Below are 13,804 nucleotides of genomic sequence, written 5' to 3' on the forward strand. Positions count from 1 at the left end.
AACGTGCTGCGATTTATGAGAGCGCCAGCAATGTAAATTGATGTGTTCACCCTTGGTAACTTCAGAAGGACACAGCTGAACAGCGGTTGTTCACGTTGACTGCCACATAGCCATCAGATGATGGCAAAAAAGCATTCACTCATAGCTAAACCATTTGGTTTGGTTGCCATACGTTACCAGTCTAGTCCTTCCATTTGAGGAAGTCTTCTTTCTGATCTTCAAATTTGTAGCTGGTATTTTCATTAGTTTTAAATTTGCAGTATCGGCAATTTTTCAACTAACTAGAGATAGGCTCAGTTATTTTTTTTCTACAAGGAAATAAGTGGGAAGAAAGACAAATCTTCAGTATATAGTCACAGTATAAAGTAGAACAACCTTATGTGTCACTCCACTTAACTCGTAAGCACTCTGTTTTACATAACAGCCCAACAGAGGGAATAGTCATCTGGATATCTCTTCTTGCTGCTCTCTTTCATAGCCTGGAAAAGTTGGGGGGTTTTCTTTAATATTTTTTTTACTTTAATTTTCTTTTTTCTGCAGTATTTTTTTTAATGTGTCGCTCCTCCCTCAATAACTGTCTGGATCATGTATGTATCTGTCCTCATCTGATGTTTTGACTCTCGTCAAGCTCTGTTGTTATAGGACAAAGTATGAGATGCCACTGGGCAGCTGTTGATCTGTACTGCAGATGTGTATTTTGAATTAAATGTAAGTGTAAAAACTTAAAAAAAAAAAAAAAAAAAAAAAAAGTGGTGTCCTTTCATCTTCCCCCCAGTATGGTCTGGTTTCCCTCTGGGGAGAAGTTGAACAACTGAAGTCCAGTGCTATTGTAGCAGCATGTGCCAACCTTGTGAATAATTTGTGTTTTCTGTCAAAGTGATTTAGGCTTGAAGGTACCTGTTAAACTTGAAGCTTTCACCCATTTTTCCTGATGGACTAGAAGAAACGTTTTGTCACTTCTCCCTGACTGCTGAAAGAGAAAGTAGTTCTCTGTAATTATCTAGGTCAGAGCTTCCCAAATCTTTCTGGTTGTGACCTTACTTCCATCTACAAGCTTCACCTCTGTCAAGATAGAAACCCCTAATACCAGCATAAACAACTAATTGACTTTTACTAAGTGGATGACCCCTCTTGGGGTTATGACCTCTAGCTTGGGAACTGCTGATCCAGGCATGTACATCAGGCTTATAACTTTCCTAGTCCTGCCTTTTGCATCCCCTTCCATGTCAAATACTCCAGTATCCTTCTTGGAGAGTGTTCATTTCTTTCAGAGTAATGCCAGATTAAGCTAGTTCTTGAAGCTAATTCTGCCCAGGAAGATAACCTTCCAAATGTGAGCCTTGGCTCACTCTTTTTGCACAGGAATTGGTGGCATTCTTTCAGGCACCGCTGTAAATCTCTCACTTGCCCTTTGAGAGGACTCGGAAATCTTTATGACTTTCCTTTTAAAGCTCACTTTCATTAGATATAGTGTAAACCACCAATATTGTGTGATTTAATCTCCAGCAGAGTTGCTGTTGTTATCATCAATTGTCATAAAATGGCATGTTTGAATTTATTAGACTTTTAGAATAAGGACTACCATACCTCTTGGTTTTTTCCTTTTAAATTCATGTTTCAGTTATCCTAAAAGAGAAATACTTAGAAATCTTCTTCTAAAGGATGATTTTGCAAATATGTTTCCCAGATACAGTTCTTATTACCAATTGCAGTTGATAAGTTTGGTGATCTGCACTCTCAGTTGTTTAAATGACAAAGACTTTTCTTTACCTTTCACAGACATTTTAATCTACTACTTAAAAGCCAAAGAAATATTTTAATAAATGAACAAATAAAGAAACAATGCTTTCTTTTATAGCACTTTTTGTGTGTTTACAGCTTGCCTGTACTCTGTAATTCATCTGGGGTATCACCATGATTCGGTAAATTTGTTACCAAAAAAATTGGTACAATGTTGTGTGTGCAGTGAAAGATAAAGGTTTCTTAGTGCTTATTTCTGAGCAAGTAATGAGGTTTCTAACGCTTTCACAAGGGAAAAGAGCTCATGCTTTTAGCTGAGTTGTTAAAAAGCTGTGCTGCTCTATGTACAGGATTATGAATCAGTAGAGGCTTTGAACAAGGCGATAGGTTAAAATTTCTTGGGGCAGAAAAAATCAGAACAATCTCGAAACTTTTAGTTTTCAACTGCAACAGTGAAAGCATAACGTAAAGCATGCAGCAGCTGCTAAGATTACCCCTAAAATTTCAATGCCTAAGACATCAGGATGAAAACGTTTGCACATATTTATATATTTTACAAACGCACGAGCATATCAAACAAAAAGCCTTACAGAGGTTAAGAAAAATGTTTTAAAAGAAATCAAGGCAGTGTTTGCACTAAGATCTCTTCCTACTGTGTGTCTTCAGAAATTGCCACGGGCAGAAACGCTGTTACCCAGCAGAGCAACAGCAAGTGGAAGACTAGGAGTAGGTACACAGCGTTGTTTATGGGAGCGGTTTAAATTCTGATGTGTATTTCAGTTTTCAGGGTACCTTTAAAACTGTCAATTCTGGTATTTCTCTTATCGAATAATCTATAAATCTTGTAATTCAGTCTTTTTTACATGACTTTATTTGTATTTCTAGAGATAAAAGAACCAAGTAAACAAGTGGTGCTCTGTGTATGTTAACTGTGCGGTACGAGAGGAATGGCATTATAGCTGTAACATGGTGTTGGAAGTAGTATAGTTAAGATTTTCATGCTGCTGTTCAAGATACCTTATGATTTTGAGGTTGGTTCTGGTTTGTGCCTCCTGTGAGATGGGAATAATACTTGTTTAATACTCAGGGGGCTATTAGAGATCTAATTGATATCGGTAAATGTACCGTCTTCAAGAAGTTGTGGTCTTTGTGCGAAGTTCAGCCGGTTATGTAGAGAAAGAATTAAATGCTATTTTGGAGATTTCAAGTCTTTCACCTGCAATATGTAACTTGAGGAAAAAACACCCCTTTGTGAACGGTTTCATTGCTCATCAATTCCCTATGTAGTGGAATTAAAACTGATCAATGAAACCAGCATATTTAGCCCGAGACTGTCAGTTAAGCTACTGGGAGAGCTGCTGCAAAAAGTCCTTGTTCACATCTGTCACTGGCCAGGCATTTTCTTCTTTCTTTTCCATTCTACTTCTTTCCATTCTACCTGCAACTTTCCATTCTAGAATGCTTTCCGTTTTACATCAGGGAATTGGTCTAAACCAAGAAATCTAGATTAAAAAAACCCCAAAACCAAAAAACCCTGAACCCACCAAAGCCCCAAAACAAACACACACACCCCCTGCCCCCAGTCATTACTGTCAGCACCAGGGAGAGGATGAAGGGGCAGGAATTTTAGCCAGAGGAAAAAGCTGCCTTTTAGTGGCAGCTCACTTAAATTTACTTAATGTGGTCATAAAACCTCAGGCTAAAACTTTTCGTGTAGATTAGCATGTCTTAATTGTAGTGCATCCGGTATTTAATATCGGTAGAGAAACACTTTACCCTAATAATAGTGCACGGGAGTGACTGCTTTCTGGAGCACTGTTGGCAAAAATATTGTTTAATGGGAAGAAGTATCTGGTTAGGGTCACGTAGTAAGATGAAAACAGGACAAAAATGTAGTAGGAAAGATGACATCCTCTGCATAGTTGATGGTCTGAAATTATATACTTTTGTGCCTCTCAATGTTGAAGATGATGTCAACAACCAGAGAGATTGAACTTTGGATCGACTACTTTCTAATTAAAATATGTATTGAGATTTATTTTAAATATTTTTATATTTAAGGACATATTTATTTATAAATATTTATATTGAAGGACAAGATACTGCAAAATTAGAATAGTGGCAAACTTTTTACTAACACAGTTCTTAATTATATGTAACTTCAGGCTGTTAAGCGTGAGACTTTAAAAATCAGAACTTTTCAAATGTCTTTACTAACTAGAAGTAGACAAAGTTGGCAAATAAGTGATGATCACAGTCACAGCACATGAACTAATTTCAAAAGTGACTGAAGAGTAGGTTTCTCATTTGCGAAACTGTCAATGTGATGTATACCCTGTTGGCAAAACCAGATACAGAAAAAGATCATCTTAAAAAGTGGTGAAGTTTTATTTCTTCCCCTAATTCTAGTGTCCTAGTTACTTTAGAATTTATATTAGAATTACTTGGTTACGTTAAATTCCACTTTTTGCACTGACTGCTTTTTTTTTGGTGGTTGTTCTTTAGAAGTTACTCTTTAAACCTTTACATTTTGTTATAAAGTGGGTTTTTTGGTAAATATTATTGATTGTTCCTAAGGAAAATGTTAATATGTCTTACCTAAAAGCAGAAGGACTAATTAACACTACCAGTGTACATAAGGTAGACAGACTTCAAATTTTCTCTCAATTCTCTTTACGTTTTAACTGCTACTAAGCAGCTTAACATTTTCCTGTCCTTCTTTTCATAGTATCATTTCTGTAGCTTGGCTAGTTGTCTTTTGCTAATTCTGAATATAATCTATACGTTCAGATTTTGTTTAGTGTTCTTCCTTTAAGCATATGTTTGTGTTTCTAGCTTGACGGTGTGACTGTTAGGCTGCTATTTCTGTTAGAGGTTGTCTTTTCAGATCTAAGTAGATACTTGGGTAACTGGTTTCATAGCAAGGCAGTGTGACTGTTATATCCTTTCATCCTCTTAGATTCTGTTTAAGCCTTGTTAGCCAAAAATGATTGGTGCTGTGAAGTGCCTGATGATTTACTGGTGCGGGTGACTGCTTGTGATGTGCCTGAGATCTCCCCAAGTGTGGCGTATCAAGGCAGGGTGCCCAAACACCACTAAGAAAAGGATGCTGGAGATCAGTCCTAAATCAGAGCTCAAACCTAAGTGTAAATACTGAGGCGTCAGGGAGGCAGGGGAAAGGGAGTTTTACCTCTTGCTGAATGAGAAATAGTTGTTCAGTGAAGTGTTGGAGAGGACAGCTTGAGGAGCAGACATGTGCATCTGCAGGGAAATGGATCTGTGCTTAAGGTAACAAAGAGAATGGTCACATCTCCTGGATACCAAGAGAATAAACTCATCCTGGGGGAGAAGGATTAAATTTTGCTGAGGGATTTAAAAAGGGAGATTTGGCAGAGTACACCAGCTTTTATAGCCTGAAGAAACCTCCTGTAGTGGGTGCAGCCTGGGGCAAAAGGTGTTCTGAATGGCAGCCTCGACAGCCATGTGCCAGGGAGGGCTGCGGTAAATCAGCTGGTAGAGGACGGGGAATAGCTTTCTGATTCAACCTTAGTACAAGTTATTTTAGCACAGATTTTCCTTTCTTTACCTGTGTCTTTTATGAACGCTAGTAGTTGTACTGTCTGTTTCAGAATCTGTGAATAAATGTGGTGGGTGTTGGTTTTTTTTTTTTTTCCTTGCATTTTACTTTAACTTGCTTTGACTTCAGGTAGCTTCAAGATAACAAGCTTTGCCTGAAGATATGAGAAAACTGTAGTCAGTGTGCTGAGGAAACCTTGGCAAGGGCTGTGATTCCTTTGTGAAGCCTTCAGACTATCCGAAGGGAAGCGGTGCATGTGGCATGGGCCAAACGTGTAGGGTTAGAGGAGTGTTTTGCTAACCAGTGAGAACCAGGATGGTTCCCCCTGTGCAGCAAGGTCTTAGAGGAGCGTGTCTGAACCCCGAAAGCTCCCAGGTTGTTTGTGACAGTCAGTCACTGTGAAAACTGGCTTTCGAAACTCCTTTTTGGAGATACCTCTGATATTCACCTCTAGTGAGGGAAATGGCTGTTGAGGAAAACAGACTTAAAGACAATCTTCTGAAGACTCCCGTATAGTAGATGACCTTACACCTTTCTCCTAATATCCTGTTATTTTCTGGAAGTGCAAATGCCTATTTAAAGACTTCTAGATTACATTGAATAAAGTTTTTTTCACTGGTTCCATAAGCTGTGTATGAAAACCGGATGATGTAAATGGCTTTATTTTCCAAAAACTATAAGTCCCATTTTAGAATCCAGTATACTTCATATCTCTAACCCAAATTAATGCATATTTCCTTTATGAAAGACCAAAGCAAAACACTCTTAACAGTTCCAGACAGACCATACTATGCTTATAAAGCGAACAGTGAGAAAATAAAGCTTCAGTAGGGAAAGGCTTTTCATCAGCATATCTGCAAATACTTGACACTGGCTTCTTGTCTTGATTTATACAAAACAGACTCAGAGATGTAGAGCAATATCAAAAATAAAAAAAATCCATCTTCCTGCGAAAATGTAGGACCTCAGGAATGAGAGTGTGTGAAACGACGTGACTAGTTTTCATAAGTGTGCCTTCAGTTGGATCCTAATGAGTGACAAAATTTGCAAGGTTAAATTATATCCAAAATGTGGACCTTTGCAACAATTTGATTACAGGTTTTTTTTGAGAACCCACCAAACATAACATTGGTAACTTGAAGGAAACTTGGAAAAAAGTTCATCAGTTGCAATTGGGACTCAGTCTTTGGTTGCCTTTGCAATTTGGTTGTAATAAAGCAATTTTCCTGTGTTTGAATATTTAAACTTTCTGCTTATTATTACACACTGGGTACAGATTTGGCTCAAAGTCCACATGAGGTTGGACTAAATTTATGAATTAATTGTTATAATTTAGGTGGCCGCAACTTTTTTGAAATATTATCTGGCATGAATTCCAGGTTTCCACTATGTTTATAGGAAGAGGAGAAGACTATAAGCAGCTCCCCCGCAATGGAAGTGTGGTCTAAAAGGGAAAGCCAACTGAGCATACCACAACTTGTCTTTTGTGGTGTCTTTGTTATTAGTATAGCCAAAGACCATAAACCTCTTCAGCATGTAATTCTCAAGATGGAAACATTAATTCTCTATTTCCTTCATTTCTGCAGCTTGTCATCACTTAGTTGAGGATCCATCGTGTCTTTAGTTTAGTTCAAGAAAGTCAAAACCAAACTTTTAGACAATGATTGCATCTATAACAGGAAACAAAATTATTTTTGTGAAAAAGAACGCACAAATTAACATGAGATGGTTATTTTAAATGTATATGTGGTTTAGAGATTAATATTCTTAATTTCCTTGAAGAAATTAAATAAGAGGTTCATTATTTTAGGAAGATCCAATACTAACATCTATTCAAGTGTAATTATTATGTGAATTACCTTAAAGTGAACTTTTCACGACTCTAATGATAAGTTTTCTTCTAAAAATCTGCTTCATTGACTCTAGTAAGGGTGTTTGTAGAAATGGCAGATGTGATTTGTCCTGAAGCCTTTTATCAAGCTGTTCAAAATTCTACAATTAGACATAAACATCTATTTTGTATTTTGTATGACTACTGCCTACAATTAAAAAAAACCAACAACCAACCCTGTATGAAAATTCCCATTGCATCTCTTAATCTCTCACATTCTTCTTCCCTTTCCTTTTTTTTTTTTTTTATTTGTTTTTAATTAAATGAGGGAAGGACAGCTTTACAGCATAAAGATGGGCCAAAGAGAGTGTGTTTGAGGGTGGATGAGATGAGGCAGTGTGGCACGAAGGCAGAAGCCCTTTGGACACTGGATCCAAAGTATCAGAAAATGTTTGGCTTGCTGCTTTCCTTGGGGTTGCCATAGCTTAAGTGACTTTGCTGATCTCAGCTGTGGTTGTATGCTGTAGGGAGAAAACCTGCCTGTAATTACTTAACAGTCTGAGTTCTTTCAAGTACCAGGCTGGGTACTAACCCATAAATATGTTTCTTTCTGTCATGGTTTATTTGTTTTCTGTTGTTCTAACTTTGTCTCCAGTTTTCCTTAGAAGTGCCGAAAAGGCCTCTTTCTTCTGTCTGAAATGATGATGATGAGACTTTTAGGTTTTTAAACTATGGCAGCAAGTGGAAATATTTTGAGAAAGGTGTAGCTAAGTGCAGTGTGATAAAATTGAGGAGGGGAAAAAAAAAAAACCAAACATGGTAGGGATTGCTTACAGCAAAACTCTTGGTTCATTTCAGAGAACTGGCTGGTTTGTTTGAAAAAGCTCTAAAACTAGAAGATATACATTCTTACTACAAAATATCATTGACCTATTAGTTTCCATGGAAGGACTTTAAACTCAGCCTCTGGGACCCTCCAACCCCTCAGTCTTTTTGAAGTTCTTTGCAAAATTGCCTCAATTACAAAAAAAAAAAAAAAGTGCTCCAGGGAAAGCGAGCCTTTATTTTCAAAGATAACTATTTGTATGTATTTTTCTTTTAAGATCTATATTTCTGTTGGTTTAGCATCACAATCGAAAGCTGAAAAATCTCTGTCAGCAACCCCCAAGCCGGGGTTTCAGCGATAATGCTGACTCGGCAGTAACAGACTCTACCACTTGCGTGCTCTTTGGCCTCCAGTGTTACTTTATTCACGCTCAGAGATTTAAAAAATAATAATGATTACACGATTTGTTGTAGAGGACAGCTGTTCTAGAAATCATACAGCAAGCATATGTTAATTTTAAAAATTTTTTTTCCTTTAAGATGAAGAAAACCTATATAAATAGCAACTTTTTCCCTCCTTTCAGATACTAACGTTTGAGACCAAAAATCCGACGGAGCTGGCTGAGCGCTTACGATCCGTGTGTGGAAACCAGAGCAATGCTTATGCTCGGCTGCTGGAGTATCGCCTGAACGCTCTGCGGGGACTCTGGAACGCTCAGCGCCAGCTGGCCCTGGAGGAGCAGCATGACCGGGAGAGCTCAGGGGATGAAGAAGCCCTGGCCTTGCTCAAGCGTCAGGGCTTGTTACAGCAGCCTGAACAGGCACCGTTTACTTCACGGATGGGGCTTCTTTTGGTCTTTCCCCTCATTCAGTCTCAAAGTAGAACAGACCCTTCTCTCTGTAACATAACTGCTGAGGTGCTATTGAATTGCCTTCGAGACTGCCAGCCTTTGAGTTTGACTAAGGAACCAGCTGACTGTCTTAATGGGATAGAGTCTTTGCTGTGCTCCTGGCTGGAAGACACTTCTGCTTCAGGCCAACAGATTCCATATAAGCAAAAAGAAAATGCTGCTGCTGCCCTAGTTGCCTTGGCTTGTGCAAGGTAAGGAAGCTGTACTGATACACGTTGTGGTTGATATTGGTGGTAAGTGTTTGTATTTAAACATAAGAATCAAAAATGATGTGACCACGCTGTTGATACTAATTTTTTTTGGTTTACACTAGTCTTTTCCTTTCTAATATTTAAATATTGGTTTGGTAAGTGTTTGTATTTAAACATAAGAATCAAAAATGATATGACCACGCTGTTGATACTAATTTTTGGTTTACACTAGTCTTTTCCTTTCTAATATTTAAATATTGGTTTGGAAAGGGTGAAGCTGATAAGCTAAGCGTTTATTTTTTGCATGTGTTTAGCATATGTAAAAACAGAAGGATCTAGGTTAGAAATGCCTCTTGTGCATATTGCTGCTTCTACTGCAGTGATCTGTTCTAGGAATGGTTCCAAATGTTTTTAGCGTGGAGGGGAGTTGTCTCATTTTCCCTTTGTACTGCCCCTTTAATCCTGTGGTTTATGCACCTTCATTTGGCTGTAGAAGGCATTATTGCCAAGTTTCGGGCAATTAATTTCAGATTTCAGTGTTGCCTGTGAGACATCTGGAGGCATTTATTTCGTTCTGTGGTAGTGAAGAGTTCAACCAGTGTAGGCTGAACCATCCCGTGCCCTGTATGGGTTTAGTACAACATCAGGTGATTGAGGACAAAGTGGCCTTAATTGCTTTTAATAAAAACTTGCACTTTTTAGAGGATGAGGTGTGGGGAGAGGGGGAGGAGTATATAGAGCTTAGCTTCTGCAAAGCCACATGGACGTGGTGGGTCTAAAGTCACTACCAGCCTTTTGAAAATCTTGACTTAATGTTTCTTAGATTGCAGTCTTGTCTGTCAAGTTTCACTGATTTAAGATGTTTAAGTTCTCAGAAGATGTCATATTTGCTTTAGAAAAAGGTTTATTCAGATGAAGAACACTTAATTTCTAGTGTACTTGTTCTAATGAAGTCAATGAGAAATCTACTGTATGTGGCAAACTCTTCTGCACTGACAACCGCCTTTTCTAAAAGGCAGTGTACTTGAACAAAGCTCAGATAAATTGGATTTGATAAACACGATCTCATTAATTTTTTTTTTTCCAGATGTCAATTTTCAGGAGGTATAGAATGTTCTTTTACAGCTGAATTTGTAAAAGGACTAAATTTCTAATACACCTTTTGATATGAAGGTTGATCTTATATTTTCTTTGCAAGTCTGTCTTGCATTGCTTACAAAGTTGTAACATCCTGACGTGCTTTGTTCCCTATGAAAGCCTTGCGTTTTTCTTTTAAATATATAAGTCATGTTGGGTGCCATTATGAAGAAAAAGCCTTAAAAATGAGACTATTATTGAGATTTCTACTTACAGTCTCAGGTGCTTCATATTACTAAGAATAAAACAACAGGGTAAATATTGCTTTAAATAATTAATTGAGGTGTTTTGAAGTATTCGGTGTCATTTGTCTCCAAGCTGAGATTTATCAGTGGAAGTATAGAGCTGAAAATGATAGTGGGGGGGTGGGAAACAGTTTGGGGTGTGGAGTAGGAAAGTTAAAGAGCTAAAGGCTGACCGTGTGTGACAGGGAGCGAAAGGCTATATTCATTAGGGAGCATGGAAAGGATTCTTCAATTGATCAGTCATGCTTCTAAACAAATCAGTTCATAACTGACTGCTGTCATGCCTAAGATGCAGTCAAGTCTCTCACATTTAGCTAGGCTATTATACCTGGAAATAAAGCCACCACATCTTCCAGAAAAAAACTTTTCCTAATACCCCAACCTTTAAAACAGAAACTGTGAAATATATATATATATTTTTAAAGACCTCTGTATTTCTTTCTTTCTACAAAAACCAGGTGTTTCCCACTCTACTTATGTACAGGTTTCATAGGTTCTCCAAAAAAAGCATTCAACTTATGAATGAACAAGAATTATAGTTACAAACTCCATGTATAGATTTTAAAGCAACACACTTTTAGGCAAGATTAGAAACAAGTCTTACTTCAGTTTAATTTTGTTTTCGGAAGTATCTAGTCATTATATACGTTTAAATGCATCACTTCAGAAGGGGAAAAGCTTCCAAATTTGTGTTTGGAAGTAAAAGTAATCAGCATCTTGGTAATAAATTAATTAGTCTGGTCTTTTCTATTTTAGTCAAGAAAGCCAGCTCTAGCTATGTCTACAGCAGCTCTTACTAATGCTTTGGCTCAGCCCCAGGAAGACCCGCAGCTTGTATTTGGAGATTTTAAATATGATTAATCAGCTACAAGAATAGTGAAAGTAGCTGTCTAATAGAGGCAAGATGGAGGTATTTTATCACGTGCCTAGATTGCCTTTCCTGTACGTGGTGTTTATGACGCAGCCCATGGGTGCTGATCTCCCTACCTGCACGGTGGGTCATCCTCTCCCAAAATCCTAGTGTGATTTAGACCAGCAGTTCGCCAGCATTCTTCCTTTATGTTACCCTCTCTTCCTCTTTTCACTTCCTCCACAAAAGAATGAAAAGCATCCAGAAAAGAAATGCAAATTAGGAAAGAAGCTTGATGACATATCTTGGATGTTCTCTCTTTATGCTACTGGATCTTATATTCTACATAGATGCTGTTGTCTGTGTGCGTTCAGTCTTGGTTCAATAGACATCTTTAATTCATGTTTTTCTTATCCTTTTAGAGGGTCGCTGAAAACCTTTGTTCATACAGTACATCTATTACAGAAACAGACTGATCTAGGATCCTTGCCTGTGGCTGATGTATTGTACAGGTTGGTAGTGACTTTTCTAATTGTAGCACTTTCACATCAGCTCTGAAAATATGTAAGTGCATTTACAGATAAATGTTTTTATTTGATTAAATGTGATTAAAAGGCTTTAGAGTTACTGAAAGCTCCAGGAAAGATCAAAATTTAGTCAATTGCAGAAGGAAGATGTTAGAAAGTCAAATCTAAAAGGTTCTACTAATTGTTTTGGGGTGTTAAGTTTTAATTTTTTTAAAAAAATATTGATGATTCCTTTAAGTGGCTTCTGAACTCTGACAGAGAGTGTATCTTCATCTCAACTTTTGATTTAGCTAGTTTTTGCTATCAGCTGTCACTGTTCTCTGTGCATCTTACTTTATTTTCTGCTTCAAGGTTGTTGCTTTTGGAGGGAGGACCTGGCTCACCCTCTTGTTTGCTTGGAGGAAAGCATATAGTGTCTTGGGGCTTTGAAGACATGTTACCTGCGCCCGATGCCAACAGTAGTTCCAGCAGTGAAAACAAAGGTGAATTATTTCATGACTGTCAATATTAGCAGGGGAAGAGATGATGCTTTTAGCTGCGATAATGGTTTAAAAACTAATGTAAGGCTTTAGAGTTGGAAAGGATTTCTCCTTTTCTGTTGGAAGTAATGTAAAAGCAAGTAGAGTAGATATCAAATAACTGAATGCCGAAGGGTTTGGAAGGACCATCTGGAGAGAGAACTGGGCATCACAGGAGTGTCTTGAAGCCTGATACACAATGAGAGGGGGAGGGCAGCAACTCTGTGGTCTTAGTCTGTACGTTCAAAACCGAAGTTTTCAAAACATGCACCTAATTTACAGGAGTACTAAATTGTTTACATTGTTTGGCTTGCCATACCTATTCTCATTAAGTTAATCTAATGAGATATGTAAATGATTTGGTTTGCTTTTTTTTTTAAAGTTGATTTGGGAATCAGATGGAAAACATCATCCTGTTTTTATATTAAAATTAAGAGGCTAAATCTTAAGTCTGGTGTGTTAATGATAGTATGGCCTTTTTTTTTTTTTTAATTAGCAGCATAATGGGGTTCAGAAAATACTGCTTTTCAGTTGCTGAAGATCAGATGGTGTTTTAAACTGTCTGGTAATCAGGCTGTAGGAAATCAATCAAAAGCCATAGATACAGTGACCCACCGTGACTTCAGTGGGAATTTTGCAGAGAGGTCAAACTGAGTTTGGGTGTTATCCACTCGTTAGTCTCTCAGTAAGCGTAACTTATTTGTCCTGTGCAGTATCACTGTATTCAGTAGCCAGCTATCTCTGGCAGAGCATGTTTATTTTTAGAAGTACAAGTTCATTGCTTTCTTTTTTTGGGTTCCCTTTTCCTACTCTCCTTTTGTTTCTGTCCAATATTTTGTATGGGGGGTTTTATGCCTTCTCTTGTATTTCTTTCCCTGAATTAACTCAGTTTTTGCTGCTTTGTTTGCTTACTACTTTTTGCACTAAATGAGAGAGTTCATATTGTTTCAGAAATATTATTTCAAGCTTTGACATCTCATTAAGTTTAATGCAAGCCATAGGAATTTACAGAGCTGAGTTGTCATTTTAGGCTATCTGCAAATTTAATGAAGACATCTATATTTCAAAGAGGTTTGTTTGCTATGGGAGTGGCTAGATGTATTTTTTTTTTTTTCCTTTCCCTAGCTGACTGTTCAGAAACTGTGACCTTAAATAGGTTGACTGGACTGGTTTATTGACATCCCTGTTACAAGGCTTTGCCTTGTGTGTACCATCTTGATGTTAATAATTACTACTTTGAGTGAGAAAGCTATGTTTGAAGTATATTTTTGTCTTAATTTAACAGTGGTCAGAGGTGGAAAGTCCTGCTTACTAGCTTTAAGAGAAGCACAAAGTTGTACCAGGAATTAGATGAAGGCTCGATATTGGATTATTCCTTCCTCACAAACAATTATGTTATACCAGCAATCCTGAGCAAGAAGGCTTGCACAGTCATAAGCCTTGCTTGTATTT

The 13,804-nt window shown here is 37.6% G+C and overlaps 1 protein-coding gene across 6 annotated transcripts in view; it reads left to right on the forward strand.

Moving 5' to 3' along the window:
- The window catches only part of HECTD4 (HECT domain E3 ubiquitin protein ligase 4), a 77,191-nt gene that overhangs the window by 3,742 nt on the left and 59,645 nt on the right, over nucleotides 1–13,804 (forward strand). For all 6 annotated transcript variants that reach the window (XM_074921622.1, XM_074921624.1, XM_074921625.1 and 3 more), the window contains exons 2-4: nucleotides 8,558–9,075; nucleotides 11,730–11,819; nucleotides 12,186–12,316. In XM_074921622.1, coding sequence (XP_074777723.1) covers nucleotides 8,558–9,075; nucleotides 11,730–11,819; nucleotides 12,186–12,316 — 739 coding nt within the window. The remainder of the gene's footprint in view (nucleotides 1–8,557; nucleotides 9,076–11,729; nucleotides 11,820–12,185; nucleotides 12,317–13,804) is intronic.

The sequence above is a fragment of the Athene noctua genome, chromosome 17, assembly GCF_965140245.1.
Source record: "Athene noctua chromosome 17, bAthNoc1.hap1.1, whole genome shotgun sequence".
Lineage (NCBI taxonomy): Eukaryota > Metazoa > Chordata > Aves > Strigiformes > Strigidae > Athene > Athene noctua.